Source organism: Ursus americanus, chromosome 23 (assembly GCF_024610735.1).
Source record: "Ursus americanus isolate L20-20 chromosome 23, mUrsAme1.1.p, whole genome shotgun sequence".
Taxonomy (NCBI): Eukaryota; Metazoa; Chordata; class Mammalia; order Carnivora; family Ursidae; genus Ursus; species Ursus americanus.
This window is the reverse complement of record NC_142149.1, coordinates 4375012-4401511: the sequence shown is the minus strand read 5'-3', so window position 1 is coordinate 4401511 and position 26500 is coordinate 4375012. Positions and strand designations below refer to the sequence as shown.

The 26500-nt window shown below is 61.2% G+C and overlaps 1 protein-coding gene across 5 annotated transcripts in view; it reads left to right on the top strand.

Annotated features, from left to right (window-relative positions):
• The window catches only part of SEPTIN9 (septin 9), a 151187-nt gene that overhangs the window by 76227 nt on the left and 48460 nt on the right, over window positions 1-26500 (top strand). For all 5 annotated transcript variants that reach the window (XM_045814506.2, XM_045814508.2, XM_045814507.2 and 2 more), the window contains one exon: window positions 3773-4414. In XM_045814506.2, coding sequence (XP_045670462.2) covers window positions 3773-4414 — 642 coding nt within the window. The remainder of the gene's footprint in view (window positions 1-3772; window positions 4415-26500) is intronic.

Below are 26500 nucleotides of genomic sequence, written 5' to 3'. Positions count from 1 at the left end.
TAGGGTTTTGTGGGATTCCAGGAGAGGGAAAAGGAGGTGGCTTTTCCTCCTGGGTCCCTGGGGTGCAGGGCAGGGCAGGGTGGCAGCACCACGGGGAGAGCCCAGACAGGCCTGCTGTGCTGACGTCTTACCCTCCAGCGGGCCCTGTGGTAACTTCTTGGGGCTGTAAGAAATTACCACAGGCTGGGGGACTCAAGCCCCGGAAGTGTATTCTCACGGTTCTGGAGGCCTGAAGTGCAAAGTCGAGGTGTCACCAGGGTCATCCTCTTTCCAAAAGTAGGAGGGAAGAATGCTTCCTGCTTCTCCCAGCTTCTGGTGGCCCCGGGCTCCCTTGGCTTGGGGCTGCATCCCTGTGGTCTCTGGTCTCGCACGGCCTCTCCGAGTCTGGGCCTCAGATCCCCCTCTTCTCTCCTGTGTAAGAACGCTTAGAGGACTTAGAGCCCCTTCTAAGTTCAGGATGGCGTCATCCGGAATCCTTACCTTATCTTCCCAAGTAAGGTCACCTTCACTGGTTCTGGGGGTCAGGACTGGGACACAGCTTTTGGGGGGCACGAGTCATCCCACTACAGAACTGTAGAGGGAAGTGGAGCTTCTCAGGCTGAACAGGTGGTGAAGACCCAGTGCCTCTGCTTCCAGCCCCTGCTCTGGGGCCCCCCGGGGCTCTGTGCCCGCAGATACAAACCTGCGACCTGCTCCCATCTTCAGGTCACGTAGAAGCAGCATGTGAGGCCCGTGAAGGGATGGAGAGGTGGCTCGTGGAGGTACGAGGGTGAGGATGTTTCCGGGGACCCCAAACACCCCCCCCCAAAGCCAGTCACCATCGTCATGACATGGCCTGGATGACATGGGAGGGAGGGGTGTGAACCGCGTTGGGCCGGGGCAGGAGGCGACAGCAAGCCTGGCTTTGGGGGGACCTGAAATCAGGGGAGGCGGCAGTGCTGGTGTGCTCGTTTCGGGGGGATGGCATAAATCCTCAAGAACAACCCAGACGCTTGTCAACAGTCACCACCCTGTGGTCGGGCGCAGCTCCTGTTCTCTGGGAGCCTAGGACTCACCCGGATGGATGGGGTGGGACCGAGCCTGAAGCTGGAGGGGGAGCCTCGGTCGATGGTGTAGGGGGACGATGAGCACACAGGTCACGTAGGGCCAGGGGTGACGAGTGCCGCAATGGGGCACAGAGCAGTGAGAGGAGAGGGCGGCGGGTGGGGACGGTGCGTGCGTCTGTGGAGATGGCCGTGGTGGTGACCTGCCCAGGGAGGAGGGTTGCCGACTCGGCTCAGCGGTGATCTGTGTGTTGGGTTCGAATGCATCCCCACCCGGCGAGCGTCCGTGCCTGAGTTGGGGGGGCTTTGCTTCGGTGCGTGAGTTGCTGGTTGAGGGCCCCTCCAAATGGGGTCACAGACCTCATGGGTACTCCCGGAGAGGCGGTCGTCTCGTTCTGGGGCACACCTGGGCAAAGGCCCACCCCCCTGACTCTGTTCTCTAGCTCGGCCCCGGATGAACCCCAGGGACTCGCAGACAGACAGGGGCCACCATTCGGGGCCAGTTTGGACGGTGCTCTTGAGGCTGGGGGTAGACCAGATGCCTCGAGGCCCCGGGGCACCCCATGAGGTCACGGTTCCAGGTGTTCAGCTCTGGACTTTCTGGCCAGTTTAACACACCCTGGTCCTGTCCTTTGTCACCTCAGCCTTCTTTGGAACGAGCAGTTTGCCCTCTGTGGTTCTCTTAGGGCCTAGCCCCCAGGGGAGAGGTGCCGGCATCCCTGCTTGGGCACATCCCTGCCACTCGGCCCAGGACCCCACCGCCCCTGGCCACGTTATCAACCGGAGGTCACATGCGGGGCCCCAGGCCAGTTGCAGCCTGTGGATGGGATTCCGTGTGACTGCTGCGTGTTTTAAGAGGGGATGTTTTCTCTGCCAGCATATACAGATCAGGAGATGGCACATAAAAAAAATGCAGGTTTCCGGATTCTCCTGCCGAGTCCGAACCTCTGGCCAGCAGCACACCTCAGACAGGGGCTCAGTGACACGCTGGGTCCCTCTGACCGGGGACACTTCTGTCCCTGTGGGGCCTCTGGGATGGCTGAGCTTTGCAGCTCAGGATTTTGTGCCCTTTGTGCCCTGAGAAGGAGGCGTGCAGGGCTGGGAGGGGTGCCGCTGGGGTGCCGCGTTTGGGGAACAGGTAGATCAGGCAGCCAGACGTCGGGGACGAGGGCCTCCTTCGCTTCCTCGCTCTCCCGGTGCTTACGAGCATGTGCTTCCCCGGCCACCCACCCGCTCAGCCGCCCGCCAGGCCCTGGGCTCCTGGAGGAAGTCCTGTCCACTGGGAAGAGACAAGACTGAGCTGGAGTTTGGAGGAGGGAAGACTCAGGGTTGGGGGTGGCACTGAGAATGGCCCCAGGTGGCTGTTGTTGGTTCCCAGGCCAGCTGGGGGCCCAGGGAGGCCCTGGTGGGGTCATGGGAAATCCTGGGCTCGGGGGGAGAGGGGGTGGGTCGGTGAGGTGAGGCGAGGGGTGGGAGAGACACTCCGGGCTGCTGGGAGCCTGCTTGGGGCCCGGCCGGGAAGGAGCTGGTGCGTGTTCCTGTCGCTGGGCCGTTCCTGCTCTGGTCTTTATAACGGGAGCGGCTGGTTCTTGTTAGGAGCGTGGCTGCAGGGACCGAGGGGATGGCGGGCCACTTCCCAGGCGCTGTCCCCTGGCTACGGAGGTAGCGGGCAGCCGGGTGGAAGCACTGGGCTGTGGGGTGGGAGTCAGATGGCCAGCGGCCCATGGGGGCCCCGGTCTGGCTGGGGCAGCTAGCACAGCACGCAGGCAGAGGCAGCCGAGGGTGAGGACCGAGGGAGTTGGGCGTTGCGGACCACGCCAGGGCTCCATTATGCCGCCTACAACAGGACAGCCAAGCAGTTAGAACCTTGGGTCTTGCAGCTGGACGGAGGCATCTTCTGGCCCCACCACTCCGTCTCCACGCATCGGGCACGTTGCTTAAGTACAAGGGCCTCAGTTTCCCCATCCGTACCAGGGGTTAACAGTATTTACAGCAAAGGGTCGCGTGGGGAGTAAGCGTACACGGTAAACCCAGCACCTGTGTTAGAAGTTCAGTGCCGGGGGCGCCTGGGTAGCGCAGTCGTTAAGCGTTTGCCTTCGGCTCAGGGCGTGATCCTGGCGTTCCGGGATCGAGTCCCACATCGGGCTCCTCCGCTGGGAACCTGCTTCTTCCTCTCTCACTCTCCTGCTGTGTTCCCTCTCTCGCTGGCTGTCTCTCTGTCGCATAAATAAGTAAAAATCTTTAAAAAAAAAAAAAAAGAAGTTCAGTGCCGGCTGTTGGTGCCATTGTCATGATGGTGTCATTGCTGTCGTGATTCTGCCAGGCTATGGCTGTGGCTGGTGTGACTCAGGACCCCCCCTCCCCCGCTGCTGCTGTGGCTGGTGTGTTTGTGTCTGGTGGTGTCTGCGCTGGGTGGGGGTGAGGAGGGATAAAGGAAGGCCAACAAGGAAGAAATCAGAGCTCCCCTTGAGCCAGAAAATCTTTATAGAAAACGTGGCTGGCACGTCCACGCCGTGGCTATGGGGGACAGAGAGGCTGGTGTCCTCCAGGCTCCAGCCTTCTCGCGCTCTCTCCCAGTGTGCACAGTTGCTGGTGCTGGAGTCCCCTAGGAGAGTGGGGCTGTCCCCTTTCTTCCCAAGAGGTGGAGGGTGCAGGAGTCTCCCGGGCCCCTCGCGGCAGTGCGTTCCCCAACTGTCCACTCCTCACATCCCCCTCTCTGTGTTTTCCAGCCTTGAAAAGATCTTTTGAGGTCGAGGAGGCCGAGACGCCCAACTCTACCCCACACCGGAGGGTCCAGACCCCCGTGCTCCGGGCCACTGTGGCCAGCTCCACCCAGAAGTTCCAGGACCTGGGTGTGAAGAACTCCGAGCCCGCAGCCCGCCATGTAGACTCCCTGAGCCAGCGATCCCCCAAGGCTGCGCTGCGGAGGGTCGAGCTCTCGGGGCCCAAGGCCGAGCCTGTGTCCCGGCGCACGGAGATCTCCATCGACATCTCGTCCAAGCAGGTGGAGAACGTGAGCGCCCCCGGGCCATCTCGCTTTGGGCTCAAGCGAGCCGAGGCGCTGGGCCACAAGACGCCGGAGCCCGCCCCTCGGAGGACGGAGATCACCATAGTCAAGCCCCAGGAGTCAGCCCACCGGAGGATGGAGACCCCTGCCTCCAAGATCCCCGAGGTGCCCGCAGCCCCCACTGCGGACGTAGCCCCCAAGAGGGTCGAGATCCAGGTGCCCAAGCCAGCTGAGGTGCCCGCCTCCCCCATCCCACCCCAGACCCTGGAGAATTCAGAACACGCCCTGATGTCTCAGCTGCAGAGCAGGCTGGAGCCCAAGCCCCAGCCCCCCGTGGTCGAGGCCCCACCCAAGAGCCAAGAGAGTGAGTAGCAAAAGCGTGCCTTCTGTGCTTCGGTGCTCGGGGATAGGGAGCTGGCTTTGCCCTGGAGTCTGAATATGGGGGGGAGGGGTGGGTAGCAGGTGGGTGGAGACATGATTCCGGGGAGGCCAAGAATACACCGGGGCAGGGTTCCCAAGCCTGGTGGGGGGGACTGGCGGCCCTCTCTGTCCATGCGGGGTGGACCAGGATGCAGCAGCAAGTTTGGCTTGCGTTGGGCTTTGGACGGAATCTTTGGGATTCGAGGGGCCCCCTTTACTGGTCAGAATACGCCGTGGCATAGAGCTTCTGCTGTCAGAGGGGGTCTGGAAGTCTCGGAAATGAGGAGGCGGCAGGCTCGTGTTGGGACATGGGGGTAGGATGGGTTTGGGACCCTGGGACGGGCTCCCATGTGCCGCTGGTCACTGGGCCACGGGGAGGCAGGCTGCTGCTCAAGAGGGATTGCGGGCTGCCCTGTAAGCACCCAGTGGAGGCAGAGGCCTCGGGTGGGAGGAGGGGGTTCGTGCCTCCTGAGGTTTTGTCTTGGAGGGTCTTCCTGCAGCTCTTCCTCAGGGAGGGAGGGTCGTGGCCGGAGGCAAGGGAAACAAGAATGTCTACTCTCTGTGTGCCCCCCTTCTCAGGGCCGCTAGGAAGGGGTCCATGGGCTGGGGAGTCCCGCGATACCAGCACACAGCTCTGTTTGAGGTGCTCTTCTGGTGAGGGAGGGAAGCCAGGGGCTTGGGTGCTGTGCCCCGAGGGCCCAGACCCGGAGTTGTGCTCCCGTGGGGAGCTCACCTGGGGCCTGCTTGGGAACATCGGGGCTCAGGGGCCGGCAGGGCTGTAAACCCTTTCCAAGTGTGGGACTTGGATGCAGTAAACGTTCAGTAAGTATTCTTTGGGTCATAGAAACAAAACATTCTAGGTTTTGATTTACCTTTTAAATTATTATTTTTAATTTTGGTGAAATACACGTACCGTGAATCAAGCACTTGAACCGTCATGAACACACTCGCACCGTTGTGCAGCCAGCTCCACCCTCTGTGTCCAGAACATTCCCAGACCGAAACTCTGTCCCCACCAAGCACTAACTCCCCGTCCCCCTCTGCCAGCCCCTGGCGCCCCCCACCTACCCTCTGTCCCTGTGAACCTCCCAGAAGTGGGATCTGACAGAGTTCGTCCTTCTGTGTCTGGCCGACTTCGCCGAGCGCCGCGTCCTCACGGTCCATCAGTCCACCGGGGGTGTAGCGCGTGTCGGCATTCCCTTACTTTTTACGGCTGAGTAATACCCCGTTGTGCAGATGGACCCCAGTTTGCTCGCCCCCCGCCCCACGACTTCCTCCTTCGGCACAGACACGGCTCACGCCCACCTACGCCAGGGTCCACGGACGGACCTCGGGCTCCTGCGCCTCGGCTGTTGGGAATCGCGCTGCTGTGAATGGGGGTGCACCGATAGCCCTTCCACACCCGGCTTTCAGTTCTCTTTGGTTTTCGTGTTTGAACGCAAGTTTTCCAGTGGTCCGAGGGCTTAGGGACTGGGACGGCGTTTGGCGTCAGACGGGGTTGGGCGTTGGATGGGGGACCAGTGCTGCTCATGCTTCGGTGGGAGCGGCCTCCTTCGTCTGACTGAGCAGGTGGGATGGGGGTGGGGATGGGGCCGAGACTCTGCGTTTGCTGCGGTGCTGGGCCTCAGCCCCTTCTCCCGTCTCCCAAACCTGACCCTGCGGAGCCGTGCCCACCCGCTCAGAACTGCGGCGTTGGCACGAAGGCGTGCCTGGTGTGTGGGGAGTGGTCTTCTGTTGGTCCAGGGCCTGGTCCAGATCCAGCCCCCTCCCGTGGGTGAGGTGTTCACGCCTAGCTGAGTCAAGCAGGATGCGGTTGGGGATGTGCTCATCGCCAGGCCCGTCCACGTCCAGGTCTTGATGGCAGCTGGTGCTGCACGTGTGAGGAGGTGGTCCTGGCTCTGGGGGCTGGGCAGGGGGTGGTGTGCCCAGGGTGGTACTGCGCCGGGTCATCGGGGCAGGCAGGGCACAGCCTCAGGGGTGCAAGAATGTCTTCCTCCAGCGCGGACGGTGCTTGGGCCCCATGTCGCCCAGAGGCTGTGCTGGGAGCCGGGGCCGCTGGGGCCGGTCAGGCTGGCTCTGCGTCGGGAGCAGGACAGTCAGTAAGGAGCCGCCAGGAGCCTTCGAGGGGGCTGTGCGGGTCTTCCCAGAGCCCAAGCCTTTTGAGCCAGCCTTGGAGAAAGTTGGATTTAACCAGGCCAAGGAGGGTTGCCGAGGCAGCCATCCCGAGGTGCCCGGGACCCTGGAGCTCAGAGGGAACTGCAGACTTCCTCCGTGGAAGAGAGTTTAAATGTCCAGGCCCAGCGCCAGAGCTCTGCGGTCAGCGCACAGACCCCAGTGGCCCTCAGAGAGCGGCCAGTGGGTCCAGCAGATAGGGTCTGTTCCCCTGCCCTGGAGCATAAGCTGGGGGTGGGGTGTGTGCCACACACGTGTGGACATGCATGTGTCCTGACCCCCTGCGTCTCCTCGGCTGGGTGGGGAGGGGGCTGGCTGAGACCAGTGCTCACAGGTTGAGAACCTTCAGGCTGGCCAGATCCAGTTAGACGGCTGTAAAGGGGATGCATGCTGAGGGGGTGGGGGCTGGAGGAAGTAGGGGCTCAGATGGCTCAGTTGGGGAGGAGTCTGTTCCCATCAGGCAGCACTACAGAAGTCACTGTGGGTGACCCTGGTCCTTGGGCCCGGGAGTAATGCAGGGTGAGAGGTTGGGTGAGGAGGAGGAAGCAGGGCCCACTCTGGGCTGGAGAACTTGGCCCTGACCGGCTAGGCCTTGGATGTCCAGTCTTAAAGTCCTAGGCAAGCCCAGTGGTGGGCAGGGCCTTCCCAGTGGAGGTGTGGTCCTGGAATCCATTGCAGTAGCTTCTGGGGGTCGCCTGCTCCGAGGCTCCTCCCACTCCTCTGCCCCTCCCCCTCCATCCAGACACAGATCCCGTTGTCCCTCAACCTGGCTTCCCATCCTTCCTTCCCACAGGACTGGCACTCCCATCCCCTTCCGCCCCCTCCTAGAAGCCCCCCACCCTGCGGGCCCTGCTCTGACTGCCCCCTGTGGGCACGCCATCCCTGGCACCTGGGGCCAGCTGGCACCACAGGGGCGAAGGATCAGGGAGGGAGGGAGTCCCGTCCCTCTGCCTTCTGGACTGTGGCTTCAGGTGCAGGACATGGTCTCCGGGGGCCACAGCTGAGTTGCTCCCACATGGAGCCCCCTACAGCACAGCACTGATGGAATCCCCACCAGCCCCAAGCCTTCCCCAGCCCGCTGTCCGTGGGGCCCTCCTCAGCCGGTTCACTGTCATGTCCAGCTCAGACTTTCCTGCTCCCCGGGCTCCTCCTGCTCTGGTCCTATCATGGCCTCCACAGGCCACCTTTCCTCGCCTCCTGTCCTGACCTCCTGACCCCTGGCCCCTGACCTTCTTCCTCTCCAGATTGCTGCTTTTTGAACTCCTATGCATCCTTCAAAGCCCAGCTCAAATGGCGCCTCTTCCATGAAGCCCTCCCACTAACCAGAAGTAGCCTCGCTTCCTTTGACTCCTGTGCCTTTTTGCATTTTTTCTGGTGTGTGATGCCTTGTGATTGGCTTGGAATGTTATTTGTGTTGCACGAAAATTTTTTCTCTGCTAGGCTTCTAATGTAAAAAGAGCTTCTCAATGTACCTTTTCTTTCAAATTCAGAAAATCTAGAAGTTCAAATCTAAAAGTTCACCTGTAATCCAGTGATATCCACTCCCAGCATTTGCTCTGTATTTTTCAGAATTTCCTCCATGCCCCTGACTAGGTTCTGGGTTATTTTGAGGGTAACGCTGTTGTCTGTTTATTTCAAGGTTGGTTTGGTTTGGTTTTCTTACTGGCTGAATGACACAGGCGTAGTAAGTGCTCAATAAAACAACGTCGGAGGCGTGAGATGGCCCCTGCGGGCAGACACAGGGACCCCGGGGACCCCAGGGGACCTTGCAGGGACCAAGCAGACACTTTCCTGGTCACCCAAGAACCCACGGGTCTAGCCTGTTCCATTCTGGGGTGTTGGGCTCTGTGTTTCTGAGGCTGCTGGCCCCAGGCCCTGGCCCCGACCCTCCTTGTCACCCTTCAGTCACCCCTGCTTCTCTCAGGCTCTGGGTGAGTACGGCCCTGTCCCCTTACCAGGTCCCTGCTTTTCCCCTGCCGCTGCAGGGGTGGCTTTGGGTGGGGCTGGTCCGCGGGACCCAGAACCGTGTCTGTGCGGTGAGCTCCTGGCTCTGCCCCCCTGGGAAACAGCCTCCTCTGGCTCCAGGGCCGACACCGGCCAAGTTTCCCTGAGGCTGCCTTATAAGGCGGGCGCAGGCTGCTCAGTCCCCGGGCTGCTGCGTTGCTGTCTCCGGATGCTAATTGGGAGCCCTGGGGGAGGGTGGGGATGGAAGCGCCCTGGACAGGATCCCGCTGAGTTCTTGCCCGAGTCCTGGTTCCGCCCCTCAGGCCCGCTGGTTCTGAGCCATCACTTTGCCCGCCCCCAGCCTCAGTTTCTTCCTCTGTCCCGTGAGGGAGTGGTTGGGGCGCCTGTCCTGAGGCGGTGGGGTCGGAACCCTGTTCCACCGCGTACCAGGCGTGGCTGGTGGTGGGGGGTGCGAAATTGGGGTGGGGCAGACTCACTAACTGTCTCAGTAGAGTTTCCCTCTGACTAAAAACATCTAGAAATGTTCTTGGCTATGGGGGGAGCATTGAGGCAGGTGGCCATCAGGTTCCCAAGCTTCTGGCGGTGGGCATGGTGTCTTTGCGCACCGGGGGTGCCTGCCTGCCTTCCGGGGGGACCCGGGTCCCTGCTGCACCAAGCCTGCGTTTGGGGCTGGGACCGAATGGAGAAGGTCTCAGCTCTGCAGGGGACCGTGGGGGCTAGAAGCACGGGGCTCCTGGGGGCCCCAGCAGGGACCTGGGGTTGGAGGAGGCTGGGCAGAGGACGCTTCAGGGAAAGACAGGTGTGTACTGAGTGTGAAGGGGGAGGGGGGTCAGCCAGTGACGGGTAGGAATGTGCCCGGCCCGGAGTGGGAAGGTAGGGGAGAGGGTGACCCCCGTGCAATTAGGGAGGGAAGGCCCAGGTTCTGCAAAGCCTCCCTAGGCTCCCCACCCCTGCCCTGTTTACAGGACACCCCACTAACTAGGGTCCACCCTGGGCCTGACACTGGGCCGTGAACTCCCTGGTGACGTTTCATCTGACACCTGGCAGACGGCAGGAGCATGGTAACGTGGAGGGAGTCATTTGTGTGTGAAAAAGCGAGCAGAGCAGCGGTCTTGCACCTCACCGTGCCTTGTGCCCTTGGCCTGCAGAATTTCATTCTGTGTGGGGCTGTTTGGTTTATTTTGTTTTCAAGGTTTATTTATATATTAGAGCGCGCGCGTGCGTGTGTGCACGCAGGGGGTGGGGGACAGAGGGAGAGGGAGAAGCAGACTCCCCGCTGAGCAGGGAGCCCAATGTGGGGCTCAATCCTAGGACCCTGAGATCACGACCTGAGCTGAAATCAAGAGTCAGCTGTTTAACGGACTGAGCCAGGCAGGTGCCTTACTGTTTGTCTTGGGGCAGGACAAGGCCATTCCTCCAGCGGGGGTGTTCCCACCCAGCTGTCTTACCTGGAAGACCTCTCTGCTCCGAGCTCCTCCCCTGTTCCTGACCCAGCCCTAGACAGCGTCCAGACACCCACTTACTTTTTGGGATTGGGTCTCTTTCTCGTTCCCTCTGGTGAAAACGAGCACGCTTCCCCTCTGCGTGCCCGTGCATGGGGGTGCAGGAGGACAGTGGCCAGGACCAGGGGTCTGTCCTTCGAGGTGAGGCAGAGTAGGGGGCAGCAAGGACAGAACTTGGCTCCGGGGCCCGGTAAATGGACCCGCCTCCCCTGGCCAGCCCGCCCGGCTGTCTGCCAGGCCCAGCCCAGGGGTGAGGAGGACCGAGAGCCAGTGCAGGGAATGTGGCCCAGCAGCTGCCGAATGCCTTACATAGAGCCAGGCACAGCTGCGGGGAGGGCAGGGCAGGGCGGCGGGCGCTGCAGGCGGGTCTCAGCACTTCCCTGCTTTGGGGGCTGTGGCCCTGACCACCCAGCCTGGCCCCAGGATGGAACCCGGGCTCCCAGACACATGGCGCTGAGTGAGGCCTCCTGGGTGCTCGTTCCAGGAAGCTGGAGCAGCTGCCCGAAGAGGAGCTGTGTCTGTATCCACAGCCTCCCGGGCCCAGGACAGCTGCTGGGAGCCAGGGTCCGCACAATAGGGCTGCTGTCTGGGGGATGTGCCCGTGCCAGACAGCCACGCTCTGTGCGGCACGGACAGAGGACGCATTCAGTGTTGGAGGAGTGCACGCGGACCCCCACCTGGTGCCCTGAAGGGTGGGCAGTCCCGGCCAGACTCCGGGTTCTGACGGTTGGCTTGGAGGATGCCACTTGGTTCACACTGGCCTGGTGTGGCCAAACGTGGACCTGTGGTGGCCTGCCCGAGAGCCGTGTGTGGGGGATCAGGCCCGGAGGCTCTTCGCTGGGCAGGGTGTGACTTGCTCTCCCTGTGTCTTCTCTAGGTCAGCTTTCCCTGACCTGGGGCTTTCTGTGGGCGTCACAGGTCCCCTCCCTGGAATTCCAGGGGTACCTGGAGCTCTGGGGTGTAGCCGATGGGCAGAGGCAGCTTGTGCCCAGGACTGAGCTTCCAGTTCCCTAAGCAGTGGGACAGGGATGAAAGGGGACGTGCTTTTTTAAAGAGGGGCGCACGGAGCTCCCATGCTTGATCTCCCCTCCCTGTTCCCTCCGCTGCCATCTCCCTCCTTCCAGAATGACCCTCAGAGGTTTCGATGTCGAAGCATAGAATGTTAAGAGGCGGGAGTCCCCTGGGAGGCCTTGCCCACTCATGTGTGGGGGCACGGCTGACGGGGATGGGCTTCATTCGCTGGCCGCCCGGGCCCCTGTGCCTGCCCCGTGCACACCCGGTCACTTCTGCCTTGGCGGCCGTTTTCTCATTGGCACGGTGGGCACGATTCCTCCCGCGCCGTGTCTTTAGAATAAAAGTGGTATCGGGCGAAGCTGGCCAGTGCGGGCCTGGCCCCGGAAGGCTTCAGTGGAACAAGCATGTGAGCGAAAACCAAAGGCAGCCCTTACCCCATGGATGGGCACGGGTGCCCCTCGCACAGTGCCCCTCCTTCTGCAGGCTTGTCCGCTCTGGGCCCCCAGGTACCTCCTCTCGTCTCCTTCCCTAGAGAGCAGTGCGTGGCCAGTGTTCGAAGAGAAGAAATAATGATCACAGGAACCTTGGAAAGGAACTCTGTCTTTTCGGACCCCCCTTCCCCGGGGCAGCCCGTGTTAACAGCGGGGTGCGTTGTGTGTCCTTCTGGGATTTGCGCGTGTGGACCGTCCTTCGGTGCCCGTGGAGAGAAGTCTGTGTGTAAATACTAAGTGAAATCAGACGCCTGCAACTGGCTTTTTAGTTCTCCATTATCCTGGTGCTGTCTTCGCGCCCAGTGGCCCCTCTGGTCCGACCGTCCGCGCCCCGCTTTTCACTGGGATGCGCGAGGCTTCCACGAGCACGCTCACATTTGTATTCGTGTGCATGGGACTGCCCGACTCCAGGAGGGAATTTCTGCACCACGGGACGAGTGCATTTAACATGCCGCTCCGTGTTGCCAGACCGGCCTGCAGCACAGCGGTCCTGGCCCCTGGCCCCGGGCTGTGGGGCTGGAAAGCTGTGGGACTGGGGCTTTATTTCTGCTGCCTTTCTGGGTGTGAAGGGGAGTGTCTTCTCCCAAGTTCACAGGCAGGGGCTCTGGGTTCTCCGTGAGCGGCTCCTTCCTGCCCTGCTTTGCCCGGGTTGGGCTCTTCGTCCTTGTGGTGACATTTTCTTCTTAAGAGTCCCCTGTGCACCTTTGCTGTGGCTGCTGCAAGTGCTGCTTCCCCGCCGTTGACTCCGATTCGATCTGTAGCGCGCTCTTCCAAACAGAGGTTTCTCACCCGAAGGTTGTCAAGTGCGTTCTTTGTTTTTTTTCCTCTGTTTGGGATCGTGCCCTGCTTGGAGGCCTCCTGCGTTCCAGGATTGTAGGAAACGTGCCCTCCAGGTTTTCTTCTAGCACTTCGGTGGTTTTGTGCTTTATGTGCTGCTGTCATTAATTTATTGGAATTTATTGGGGTTTAAACAGTGAGGTGGGGACATACAGTTTTGTACCGGTAGACACATGCGAGCCTGGTCCGCCATGTGTGGGGTGCGCCCATACGTGCTGTTTTGTGTTTTTTTAAAGGTTTTCTTTTTTTGAGAGAGAGAGCGAGTGAGAGAGAGCATGAATGGGGGAGGGAGAGGGAGAAGCAGACTCCCCACTGGACAGGGAGCCCGATGCGGGGCTCGATCCTAAGACCCCGGGATCATGACCTGAGCCTAAGGCAGATGCTTAACCGGCAGAGCCACCCATGGGCCCCATGGACGTGCCCTTTTTTTTTTTTTTTTTTTTTATCAGTTTTGGTGTCAGCATCCCACTGCTTCGCAAAAATAATTTGGATGTGTTTCTTTCTTCCTCTGTGTCCTGGAACATCGTAAACAGCAGCACAGTCTTCTTCGTGTTACAACTTCCAGAGAATTCACTAGCGAAAGCATCTGAGCCTGATAGTTTCGTAGGGGCCCTCGTACTTTAAAAACCTTAACAAGGTTTTTTCCAGAAGATCATCCTTTAAGCCATTTAAAACCCCCTGGACGGTTCAGAGGTGGCGTGTGGCACCATCGTTCCGTGCACCTTGGCCACTGCCCTGGGCCAGGCGCCATCCGCAGGGGCCACGTGCAGAGACGCACTGGATGGGGCCGCTGTCTGGGGGTGCTCCCTCCGACACGCGAGCGGTGCAGCGCGACAAGGGTTCTGAGAGGGACCCGTCCGGAGGGCCACAGCGCCCCGGGGAGAGAGCCGCCTACCCTGCTGGCCGAGCCATCTTGGTGGCGGTGTCGGGGGACCTGGGTGTCGGAGGGGACAGAGCAGTCCAGGCAGGAGAAGGGCCTGCGTTCCAGGAATCGTGAGTTTGGTGTTGCCCAGAGAGCACCTTTCAGGCCTCGCGGGGCCGTAGCTCCTGTTAAGAACACATTGCACACCACAAACCGGGACACGCGATTGTGTAGATCGAGGCGTGTGTGTGTGTGTGTGTGTGTGTGTGTGTGTGTGTGTGTGTGTTGGGGGCGTGTGGGGGGGTGTATGCAAATGCCACATTCCTTTCCTGTGCCTGCTGCCCTCTACTGGTCTCTGTTCTTTTCTCTTTCTGGGCCGGGGAGCTTTGCTTATTTCTTTCAGACACACACTTCGCGGATGGGGCCGTGCGCTCGTTGGAAGGGCACCCCGCAGAGCGGTTTGAGATTATTTCCACTGCCTCAGACAGACTCCCCATGCCCTTTAGCCGTCGCCCCCCCTTGTCCCCACTGTTTCCTCCAGCCCTAAGCAGTGACGGGTCTTTCTAGACCTGCCTGTTCTGAACCTTGCTTAGAAATAGGACCAGGGGCGCCTGGGTGGCTCAGCTGGTTAAGCGTCTGACTCTCGATCTCAGCACAGTCTTGATCTCAGGGTGGTGAGTTCGAGCCCTGCATTGGGCTCCACACCCTGCATGGGGCCTCCTTAGAAAAGAAGAGAAAAGCAGTAGGACCATACAGTAGGTAGTCTCCGCCGACGGGTTTCTTTCACTCCGCTGGTGCCTGCAAGGCTCCTCCACGCCGTGGCCCCCACGGGAGCTTCGTCACTTGTACAACTGAGTGTGACCAGGACACATTTAGGGTATCCACTCCTCTGTTCACGGCCACGGGGGCTGTTTCCACCTCTTGCCTGTTACGAATGTGGTTCTCTAAAACGTGCGTATATATTACTTTTCATTTGGGGGGCTTTCTTAGGTATGCCCCCAGGCTTTATTCTCCACTCCAAAATATCTCACGCTCAGTCTCAAATCCTCTGATGCCCGGGTCCCAGAAGCCCAGCCGTCCTGGTGGAGTTTGGGTGCCCCCCCCCCCCCCCCATGAGAGCATCTGCTGCCCGGGTGTTCAGGGGTTGGCCGTGAAGGTTACGGAAGGTAATACGCTGTACTGGCGAGACCATAGGTGTTGGAGCCCCCACGACACCTCGGAGGCCTTTTGGTCGGGTTCACGGGCCAGACTGAGTTCCTGGAGAGGATGGCCTGCCCAGGGGTAGACAGCGGTGGTGACGGAATGACCTTCCCTCCTCTGGAGGTTCTGCTGCAGGTGCAGAGCTCGGGCCTGGGCTGGCCCCTCTTCTGCTGACAGTGGGGAGGCAGTGGCCCTGCCCACTAGGGCCTCCCGACCTGGCTTCCTTTGCCCGCTGGCCTCGGCTCTGCTCTGCTACCCAAGGCCTCGCGGATGCAGCCGAGCCCCCCCTTACCTCACTGCCCCAGCGAAGTCTCTAGATGCTCTGCCAGAAGCACCTCCTTCCGTGGGGAGTGGGGGAAGGCATCTTGAGCTGGCAAAACAGCACATTCGCTTTCCGGGCAGCCCTGGCTCAGCCAGGCTCTGCCATCATTGAGACCTGTGGGCCCTGCGTCCCGTGCTGGCCCTCCCTGGGGCGTGTGTGGTCCCAGGCAAGGCCCCCTCTGGAGGGGCTGACAGTTACCCCTAGAGACCACGGCTAGGAGGCGGGAAGGGCAGGCTGTCTGGTCCCTGGTGGGGCAGCCCCTCCCTGCTTCTGAGCCCCCGCAGTCGCCTATTCCCTGGGCTCCGGGGTCCAGCCCGGAAGCTGCTCTCGGTCACTCTCCAGAACCACTTCCACTGTTTGTCTGTCCGCACGGGGAGTTCAGGCCTTGCCTCCTTTCCGGTCAGGCAGAAACAGGAGACCCCATGGGACCCCCAGAGGGCGTGAGGAGGCTGCTGTTTCACAAAAGGGCTTGGGGTACAGTGGGTTTTTCCCTCTGTTCGCCCCTGTGGTGGGTCCAGCAGAATTTGGGGTGTCGGCTCCCTCTTGTGCGTGGGAATGGGGGGCTGGTGGGGAGCCTGAGCTAGAGGGGAGGTGACAGCCACGGTCACCACTAGTCACTGGTGACCCCAGAGCATCCCTGAGTCATGGTGTGATCCCTGCCTGCTCCCCCATCCGGGGGGCAGTGTCTGCTACTCTGCACGGTCCGGTAGCCCAGCCCAAGAGGGAGAAGAGGGGGCTCTGTTTTCATCCTCAGGGTGATCCCTGCCCCCGCCTTAATTCTGGTCAAACCGCAGGCCTTCCTTAGGTCTGCGGCTGCCTGCCCGCCCTCCTGCTGACTAATGCGTCTCTGGTACCTGATAGGAAGGGCTCGGTGAGGCAGCAGGCCCCTGTCACAGGGGCTCAGGTTACTGAGGGTGGAGGCACCTCCTAAAGGCCCCAAAGCTGCTGACCCTCCAGTGCCAGGCCCGACACCCGCACCCGGTGAGTTCAGGCTGGGCGTGGCAGGGCGAGGTACGGTGGGTTTCTGGGCTGGGGCGTGGCTGGGGAGGCAGGGGTGCAGGAGGAGGGCTGATCCTCATCTGTGCCCTGGGCAGGAGACTAGCCTGGTACCTGGGCCCCACCTTCTTCTGTGGCTTCCTTTGTCTCTGGGGAGGACTAAGCAGTCCGTTAGGCTGCAGGGCAAGCTTGGGAACCAGGCTGGTGCACACACGGGGGGCACACCTCGAATCCAGACCCGTTGCCTGTGCTTTACCAGGCTTGCTCTGGAAGTGGATGTTCTTCCGGGGAGGCGGCCCAGCTCAGCCAGTTAGAAGCCGCGTTCCCTGAGATTTAATTTAGCGGCACGTTTGCCTCTGCCCAAACCCTTGCTTATTAGGCGTTCCTGTTCTTGGCAGGTCCTGGCGCTCTGCTCTCTGGGCGGTGTGGGCCCCCAGCTGCCCTGGCTTGGGGCCTGCCCCCATGTTAAACAGAAGCCTGGGCTGTACCCCCCACCCCAGGGCCTGCAAGCCCATGAGACACTTGGCTCCAATGATGGGTGATTCTGTTCAGACCCAGAAGGTCTGGGCACATTCGGCTTCAGTATCCAGAGGAGTCTTTGGGGGCAGGGGAGCGGGGTGGGGGACAATCCGAGCAGTCTTCCTGTCACATGGTCACATGTGTGGTCCTGGAAGGGTCCTCCCCTCCCCCCTCCCTCCGGCACATCCCTGCCCCTCCTCCCTCCCTTTTCCTTCCCTCTTCCCCTCCCCGGAGGCACTTCGTCTGACACAAGCACCTCCCTTTCCGGATGGGACTGGATGAGGCTCGGAATTGGAAGACTGTCCTGGTCCTTCCAGGTCTAGATCCCTGTCACAGGAATTAGAGAAATCCTTATCTCAGCCGGGAGCCGCTGACGCTAACCTCACAATTCCTGCACGATAAGGCTAGCTTCCAGCCACCGTTACTCTCATTATCCCATTTTCTAGATTAGGAAGTCAAGTCCGAGAGCGCCAGCCTCTTGCCTGAGTCCCCACAGCTGCTAACAGTCTGGATTTGAATCCTGGGGGAGCCTGGCTGCCCAGCTGGCCTGGAAGGCCAGCAGCAGTGGTGGGGGTGGGGCTGCCTGGGGCCCCAGGCCAGTGCGTGAGGCTGGGTCCCTGCCCCAAAGTTTTGGCTGGGATGCCGAGGAGCCCGGGCTGGCACCCTCCTTTTGCTTCTTTCTTTCACAAGGCGCCACGAGATGATGAAAGAAAACCCCATTTAGAAAGGAAAAACTCTGGTATTCCCCCTCTTCCTACAGCCCCTTAGCTGCCCTGGGTTTTGAAATAAGATACTACTTGTCAGGGGCTTGAGTGGGAACAGATTGTAAGTCCAACTTCTCTTCCTTGGATCACAGCTGCAGGGAGCCCCATGTGGCTGCTCGCCACCACTCCGGCCTAGGGCCCCCCCCCCCCCAGCTCAGTGCAGCCCGCCCCTCCCCTCCCTACCCTTGCCCCTCCCCACTGCTCCCATTCTGTCTTTCTGCTCCCCCCTCCTCCTCAGGAGCCCAGCTCGAGGGCTGCTGGAAGGGCCGGCTGCCCAGGGAGATGTTTTGGCTGGGCGCAGGTTGGGGTGTGCCTTCTTGGTTGGGGGGGCTGAGTTAAAACCCCACCCAACCCGGCACTGGCAGGAGACGGTTTGCTGGCGCACGCCTGCCAGCTTTGCTCCTGGGCCTTGGAGCAGGTCCCTGCAGGTCCCAGAGCACGCCGTCCTGTGCCGTGAAGGCCTCCACAGGCCTGCCTGAGTTACTGATTTTCCTGGAGCTTGGAGTAGTTCTCCATCCTCCTGATTGGGCCGACATGGGTGAGGATGGAGCTTTCCTGACCCCCCCGCAGGGCGAAGGCTGGGGGTGAGGGGTCTCACTCTCTGGATGGGCGGCTGCCGTGCCTCTTTCAGAGGCCCAGCTGAGCCCCAGAGCGCTTCCTGCATGCGGGCTCGGGGCTCGGCTCTTGACGGGGGTTACCTGCCACAGCACAAGGCCCCTGTCCCTGTTCCCTGCACAGGGCGGCCGAGCCCCTCGGGATGTCAGGTGGGGAAGCCTGCAGAAAGGCCAATCTGCACTCCTGTCAGCGCCCCGCCTCGGGACCAGCGGGGCGGCCAGGACAGTAGTGAGGCCACATGGCTTTCTGGGAGGCCAGAAGGTCAGCATGGCCCCGGGGATGAGGAGGGGAGCTTCCGTCCTTGGGTCCCCTCATTTCTGGTCTCTGGGCTTTGGGAGCAGGCCCCCAGAGTTTTCCCTGGGGATGCGAAGTTGGGGGGAAGGTGGGGTGAGAGCAGGGGACTGGGGGTGCTGGGGAATCGTGGAAAACCATCTGTCCTCACCCCCCAGGGAGCAGGCTCCTGGCTGCACGTGGCCACAGGGAGGCTGATGTGTGTGAGGAGTCCCCGTGGCAGGAGGCTACTCGTGGTCAGTGCGCTGTACCCTTACCTCCTGGGCCCGAGTTCTCTCTTGCAGGCTCTGGATAGTTCCGAATCCAGCTTCTTAGGCCCCAACCTAGCCCTTTGGAACTGGGGCCCCTGGGGAGGGAGGGGAGCTTACTGAACGCTGCTGTGAACTGCCTTCCATTTCTTCCCCCGTTGCCCCTGGGGTCTTGGTCAGGACTCGGCTCCGGGGTTGGCCCCAGGTAAGAGCCGTGGGCTCTGAGATTGCACCTGCCTCTGGACCAGAATGTGGGTGAATGTGAGGAGCTGTAGCCCCTCTGAGCGTGTCGTCCACACAGTGCTTGGGGTGGGGGAGAGGGGTCCAGCGGGGGAACCCCTGGATGCAGTGTCTGTGACCATGTGACTGTGTGGGGGTAAAGGCTCTTGCCCAGGAGCCTGGAGAGCTGCAGCCCCTGGCTAGTTCCTCATTGGGGGGTGGGGGGCCAGGCTGGCCTGGGTCGTTGCCCAGTGACCCCACGCCCCGAGAGATCATGGCTCTGCGGTGAGTAATCCTTCCCAGCGCCACTCCCCCCTGCAGCGGCCACATGTTCCCGATGCAGAGAAACGTTTCCAGGGAGCCAGCTGACACACTTGGCCTGGATCGTTTGTTTGTGAACAGGCCTGAAAGGAGAGAGTGAGTAAGAAACGGGGTGGGGGTGGGGGGCTAACTGAGTAGGGGAAGGTCAGAGAGAGGGGAGGAAAGATCTGGAAAGTCCCGACATGTGCTTTGGAAGCAGGTGCCAGCCATGAGATACTCTGGAGGGTGGGGCCTGCCCACGATCAAGCAGGGGCTGGGGCGGGGGGGGGGGGGTTCGGCAAGGGGATCACGGCTGGAAGCCAGACCTGGGAGCCTACCCTTCCTGGCTCTTTGCTGTCCGGAGAGCAGAGTTGTTTCCATTTTAGGGACACAGTGGGGAGGCTGCTATGCTCCTCCTCGCCTTTATTAAGATTCCGTTAATCATGGTGACCACTCCGAGTGCTGGACCCCAAGTTCCAGCTGCTTCGTGGGATTATTTGCGCAGCCACCTCAGCAAACCCTTCCCGGCTGTTACTGCTGTGCTGTGGGGAAGGTATCAGGGCACAGAGAGGTTGAAAACTTACCCTAGGTCACACAGCTGGAAGTGGCTATGCTGGCTTTGAGTTTGAACATGGGGCTGTTGGAGTCCAGAGCCCCAGCGGGTTTGTAACTCGGTGCCTGGTTTCTCTGCCACTTTGACAGCCTCTCGTGGGCTGGCTGTGCCGAGGTCGCTCCCGTGTATGGGCAGTGTCCCCAGCGCAGTGTCCCCACGGCTAAACCGGGGCCAGGAGAGGAAGGGGCTGCAGCCAGAGTCTCACCCCCGGTGGGCAGCCACCCTGGGCACGAGGCCACATCTCCCCTCCTGGACCTCTGGACCCCGCAGGTACGGGTTGGGGCTGTCCACCCCCGGCAGGAGAGGGTTCCACAGCAGCAGACCCTGGGAGTCCGGCCTGCGAAGCCTGGAAGCTTCCGGAGGCCACTGGCCCAGCTTCCTGTGCAGCTGGTCCTCCCGCACACTCAGTCCTCAGTCCCCAGTCGTCATGACCTCCCACATCTGGGACCGTCTTCCCAGGCTGAGTCACGTGGTGCGGGTCGGCGCTGCTCTGGGGGAGGGCAGGGTGCCAGGAGCAGCCTGCGGGGAGGGGGTCCCACTCTCCGGGAATGGAGTCAGAGCTCACTTTGGCCCAGCGCCCACTCTGCACAGGGGCGGGCTCGACTCCCAACGGGGGTCATTCAGTGTCACCCAGATCTGCACAGGCCCTGTCGGTGACCCACCTGTCCATCCATCCACCACCGCCCCGACCCCCGCCCCCCCCGCCCCGTAGACATTTATACGTGCACTTGTGGTCTGCGTGCAGAGCAAGGCTGTCTGTCTGGCTTGGAGCCAGAAGTTGTGGGGTGAGCCCAGCTCTGCTGGCCACTGACCACGTGATCCAGGACAGATCCAGGCCTTCCTGCACGTGGGTCCTAATCCGTAGTAGGAGGGAGTGTGACGTGATGGTTTTGTGGCGTGCCGGGGTGTTCACTTCTGTGAGAAGTTAAGGTCTGCGTTCACACAGGTGACCCAGCACAGTGAACTAGGCTGAGCGGAGGGTTCGGGGTGGGGAGGGTACACCTCCCAGCCCAGTGCTTTCCAGCATAATCGGCCATTTCCTTTCGAGCCCACGCCCCAGGCCTCCCGGTCAGGAAACAGTACCCTGTTCACCCACTGAGTTGCCTGGGCCTGAGAAGTTGGGAATCACCTGCCACACTCAGCTGTCTCCAGAACAGATCCCAGGCAGAGGCTGGGCGTGACTGTCCGCCCCGTGGTGGACTGTCCCCCCCCTGCCGTCCCCCTCCTGCAAGGCTCCTATGTCTTCCCACGTGTAACGTGTGTGAGGCTCGACACCGCGATCCTGGCGGTCCTTGGTGATTTTTCTGAACGGTTCAGGTCACTTTGTGTCTCAAACCTCCCAGTGGGTGCCCCTTGTCCTTGGGACACTCACCTCCCTCCCCGCACCCAGTCATTGGCATCCTGCCCCTTGGCCTGGCCCTGGCCGCCCCTGGGACATAAAGGCTTGTCCCCACTGAGAGCCTTCACCCTGCCTGTTCTTTCCTGGGCCATCTTTTTCTGATTCTTCTCCTGGCTGCCTCATTTGGGTCCCTGCCTAACTGCCACCACCTGAGAGGTGTGCCCCTGTCACCCCAGCTAAAGCGGCTCTCTTGTGGCCGTGGGTCACTTGCTGCGAGCGTGAATGGGTGTGCACACGCGTTATCACTTACTGTCCACACATGGAGTGCAAACTCCACGAGGTCAAGGAGAAAGCGGCTTGTATCCCCAGAACTGGCATGTCATCCGTGCTCAGTTGAGCACTGAGCCTGAGGGGAGCACAGGAGAGGAGATTCCCTCCAGTTGGAGCAATTGTGGAAGACTTCCTGGAGGAAGTGATGTGTGGTGGGCCTTGGAAAGTGAAAGGTGTGTCTGGTGCAGCTGTTAGGCTAGAAGGCCAAGGGGCATCGTCAAACCTCAGCAGGCAGCCCCGAGCAGCGAAGACAGTGCTGTGAAGTGGGTTGAGGATGGCTGGTGCCGAGTAGGGGTCAGGAATACCCGTGTGCAGGAGTCCCCAGGGAGGCTGAGCAGAGTGTAGCCCAGTGTCTGGTGGGCCTGTCTGGCTGGACCACTGGAGCTGAATCAGGGGATAGGCGGCCCTAAGCCCACCAAGCAGTTCAGGTGCCCCAGGAAGGACGAGTGGAGGTGTTTCTAGGGGACCAGTCCAGCGTGGGTGGACGGACGGACGGGAGGAGAAGGGACAGAAGGGCCTGGGGCTCTGGGCGGCTGAGTCAGGGGCTGCCCCACCTCCCCGCCGGGCTTGACTGTAGCTCTTGGCCCGGCACCGTGAATGCGCTTCGGTTGTACGTCTGTCTCCAGCCCCACGGCTGTGGCTGCTTGAAGCACTGTGTTGAGGAGTCTGAGGCCACGAGGGAAAATGTCTGCCCGATTCGTGGCATCTGCCTTGGGTGGGGGGGTCCCCATTCTGTGCCTGCCTGCCTCTGCCACGGTCCTGGCAGGAGACCCGTGAGAGCCCATCGCACCCCATGGGGCAGTCAGCACCAGAACACGGGGAGGTCAGGGGCACAGGGTGGACAGGGGGCCTGGACAGTGCCCAGGCCCCGCGCCGGTTGCTGTCAGAGCTCTGTTCATCATGCCGGAGCGTCCTGAGCAACGTGGGTTAGTCTGACCAGCACCCCATCCCTGGGCTCATTCGCCGTTTTGGTTTGATCTGTTCATTGTCACTGCTGTCATCACTACCCCACGGCTGGCTGCCAGATACCCAGCCTTTCTGGCAGGCGATCACCGGGCTCAGAGCTCTCCACGCATCTCCTGTAGCCTTCACAGCAACCCGGGAGGCACAGAGAGGCTGAGTCCCTGGTCTGTAGTCACACAGGAGGCACCAGGGATTAAGCTAGACCTCTGACCCCAGGGCCTTTGCCTGGCCAGGGTGGGACATTGACAAGGAAACAAGATATGAGGGCTGACCTCGCCTTAGAGCTGGGGCAGGGTGGCCCAGCAGGCCCAGCTGACCCAAGGACCTGTGGGGGCTGGGCCGCTGACACAGCGTAACCGTCATACGTGCCGTCTCTCTTGGGGAGAGATGGGCACAGTAGGCAAAAGTGTGGGCTCTGAGCTATGTGCTCCCACTTGCAAACCAGGTGACCTCGGGTGCTTTCCAGAACCTTTTGGTTTCCTTATCCGGGGAAAGGAGAACTAATAGTCCCTACCCCTAAGGCAGGTGGGGGCAGAACGCACAGGATTCCGGGAAAGCTGTCCTGTGTCACAGGCTTGGTTGACCTTAGCTGTGCAGGCAACCCCTCAGAGACCATTTGGAGCAGGCCAGTGTTGCTGTGTCTTCGTTTTGAAGATGCAGCCCAGAGAGGTTAGAGCACTGACCCAGGTCACACAGCAAGAGCTCAGACTACAAACAGCAGTGCTGGAGGGGAGAATGCCGGAAGCCGCAGCAGCACCGGAGGGAGGACCCTGGGGGTCAGCCGAGGGAGGGCGTGCTTTCCAGCTGGGAGGGTTCACTCACTCAGGCACCTACTTTGTGCCGGTGCCTGGTGGGCAGGGAAGTCATCCTGGGGCACCTGGGAGCTGATGGAACTCAGATGGGGCAGCCTTGGGGGCCAGGCTTCAGGCACCCACTCTGTTGGCGTCTGCCTCGAGCTGTGGATGGTCTTGGTAGTGCCGGCTGCTGGTGGAGCCAACCACGTACCTGGGAGCTGGGCTTTGCCCCGTGGCATAAATGCTGGTCGCCCATTCTGCAGGAGGAGAGCGAGCCTTCGACGTCCCGGCACCTGCTCAGGGTCGACCCGGCGCCACGCACATGGCAGGTCTGAGTGTGCCGGCCCTCCTTCCCACCATGCCTTGCCGCTTGCCTCCCCAGGTTTGCCCCTCAGACAGTGGCAGGGCCTTGCCGGGGCTAGCCCATCAGGTGGTCCCGTGCTGGCCAGTGGATGGGGGCTCTCCTGCTGTGAACTGTGACACGCCCCCCCACACTGCCCGCTGTCCCGCAACACACGGTCATCAGATCCCAAGAATGGGCTTGAGGGCGGGTGCTTCTGAGTTTTGTTGGTGGCCACAGTCTCCTCTGCGTGGGACAGACCTGGGGTCTGTGGGGTGTGCTGTGCAGGCAGAGTCCCTCGCTCACCTGGGAAGTGGGTGTCCAGTCCTGGGCAGCCTCATTTTGTCACAGAGGAATGGGGGACAGTGAGGTTTTTGGAGACGGGAGCTGCCCCGGGTAAGAGGCTCCCCTCGGGGCCCCACATGCCCCCAGCCCCACTCCCCGCCTCGGTGTGCCCGCAGCCTCCCTGGGCACACGGCCTCCCTGGGCACGCCACCCCATCCTCCTCCCTGAGTCGCAGCTGGTCAGTAGGGGGCAGTGGAGGTCTCGGGTCCTTGGAGAGGAGCGGACGCAGCAGTTTTTATAAATCTCTCCCTGGATAGTCTCTCCGATCTGGCCCTCAGTGGCTTCCCTCCCTGCTAACATTTTTCCTGGGGTTATCATGCTGGGTGGGGTGGGGGGGTCCCCACCAGGCTGGGAATGAAGCAGAGCTGTGTTGATACAAACTCCAGTTGAACCCACATCCTCCCTGCAGCCCAGCGGGAAGTGACTCGTGGCCGGGCCTGTGGCGCGCCCACCACGCGTTCCATCGGTGGGTCCTGGACCCAGCTCTGCACGTGGAGGCGAGGGGACCCGGCCCCTCGGAGCCATCTGGGGAAGCCCCAGCCCGGGGCCTGGCTGACAGCTCTTTGGAACGTTCTGTCCGCTCGGCCGGTGGTGCCAGCGTGCCGACGAAGGGGCTGCCGAGAAGCTAAGAAGCATCTGTCTTCCCGATTCAAAACAACCGTTATTTTTTGTGATTTAAAAATTATGCCAACTCATGGCAAAGAAAATTAAATTAGGAGACTACAGAGAATACGATCAGTAATAATTGCGTCCTGCAGAAATAAGCACCGTTGGCGTTTTCTTCCAAGCTGTTTTTCTACACAAACACGTGACACAAATGACTTTAAAAAAAACAAAACCAAACCAAAACGAGATCAGATACTTCTTTCTGCCACATATAAGAGTGCTGCCTCCCAGGGGAGTTGTCCTCATTCTGCCCACATCTGGCCTTCTAAAGACTGGGCCCACTTGCTCTAGGAGGGCATGGCAAGTCAAAGGACCATCTTGGAGCCAGGGGGACTTGGAAACAGGCTGGGGGGCTTTCAGCAGAGGGGGGCCCCTCGCTGGGGGCGGTGGACCAGGGCTGGGCCCCCTTGGATGCTTCCTGTTTTTATTCCGTGGGATTATCTGTGAGTGGCATGGGAGGAGTGTGGCCTCAGTGCTGGTCTGCACGACCTTCCTGGCAGCATGACCTTGGCCAAGGTACTTTGTTCCGTCTGTAAAATGGGCTTTTAGAAACACTCACCCAAGAGACCTCGGTGAGAAACGGATGTGTGCATCCGAGCAGAGGGCTTAGAGTAGCTCGGCCATCGTGGTCTGTGGTGTCTGGTCCACTCTCAGGCTCTCATTCATTCACGCACCTTTTGAGGTGCCAGGCCTGGAGCTGAGGGCTGGGGGTCGATCCTGGGGTTTCCGAGGAGAACGTGAGGATCTCAGGGACTGGCCCTGGCTGCCCCATCACCCCTCAGGTGGTCCCTGCAAGGCTAGCAGGTGGTCCCTGCAAGGCTAGCAGGGAACAGGGCTGGCTCCTCCCTCTTTTCGCTGTGTGACCTGGGACAAGTTGCTGAGCCCCTCTGTGCCCCGTTTTCTAATCTGTTACAGGAGGAGAGCCACAGGAAGGCTCCAGTCGGGTTGCTGTGAGGACCCGAGGGGGATGCGTGTAAAGCTCTGGGAACAGTGCCTGTAATTCATAAGCTCTTACTCAGTCTCTGCTCTTCTCATAGTTGCCATCCTGAGAATGTTCTTGGATCTCGGGACACTGACGACCGTAGATGGAATGCTTTTTCTGGGAGCCATCAAGGAGGGACTGTAGTGACTGCAGGAATAGTGACTGACTGGGAGCCCCCGCCCGGAGCACAGTCACTGTTCTCCAGGGTTGGTGGCCTGCCCTGGAGTCCCTGTCCCGGGATCTTGTGTCCTAGCTCTGAGAAGGGGCGGGGGTGGGTGGGGGTGTGTCAGATGGCCCTTTGCCGGGGATCTGGTTCTCCAACTTTAGACGGTCCCTGCTCTCACGTGGAGGGGCCTCCCTCCCTCACCTCGTGGGCCCAGTGTGTTCTCAGCTACACCAGCAGAGTGCTTTTGGGGCCATGTAACAGGAACCCCAACTCCGAATCGCCCAGAATGCCCTTGAGCACCAAGTGGGAAGTCCAGAAACCGGCAGCTCCGGGATGCTCGGGGGAAGCTCCGTTCAGCCGTCCTCGGGTGTCCCCGTGCTCACCGATGCTGCAGGATTCAGAGGAAGGAGAGCCCCTCCTGTGAGCCCTGCCACCCGCTGGCAGCTGGGGACCTGTCTTTGTCTTCGAAGCCCCTCTGTGTGCTCCCTCGTGCCTTCTTCATCCCACAGCTTTGCCTCCCAGCCCCTGGCCTTCGGCTGAGTCCCCGTGGCTCCTGCCCTGTAGCACGAGGGGTTTCGGGGCTGAACAGAGAGGAGGGTGAGCCCCTGAACAAAATCAGGGCTGGCTGAGGAAGGTGGGGTTGAATGAGAGACCCTCGTTCAGCAGAGGGAGCCCGGAAGAGGCCCCTTGACTCTGGCTGGTGTCCGCGTAGAGACGGGCCACCTCGGGGCCAGTCCTTCCTGACCAGGCGAGCAGGGCAGTCGTTGTGAGCCAGGGAGGCAGGACCCGGTTCTGCCAGCCCATGCGGACCTTGCTGCGGCCCCCACCCCCTGTCCACACTGGAAAAAGCAGCAGCTGTGGCTCGAGGCATGGACCGGGCTGGCTTTCTTGGGGCCGGCGAGGGTTGGCTGAGCTGGAGCCTGACCTCCAAGCCGGATCCAGCTGTCCAGGGACCGGCCGTAGATACAAACGCTGGGGGAAAATCTGCAGTGGGGGCCAGGGGAGGCCTGGCCGCTCCGCTGCAGGTCTGGCTGGGAGTGCACCCCTCTTTCCTGGTCCCCCGCCGCCCTTCATGTTCCGTGTCGGTTGGTTTCCTTTCCTGCCCCCTCCCTCCGGCTCTCGGCTCGCGCTCGGCACGGCGCGTATGGTACTAATTAAGTCCTTCCGCCCGCAGC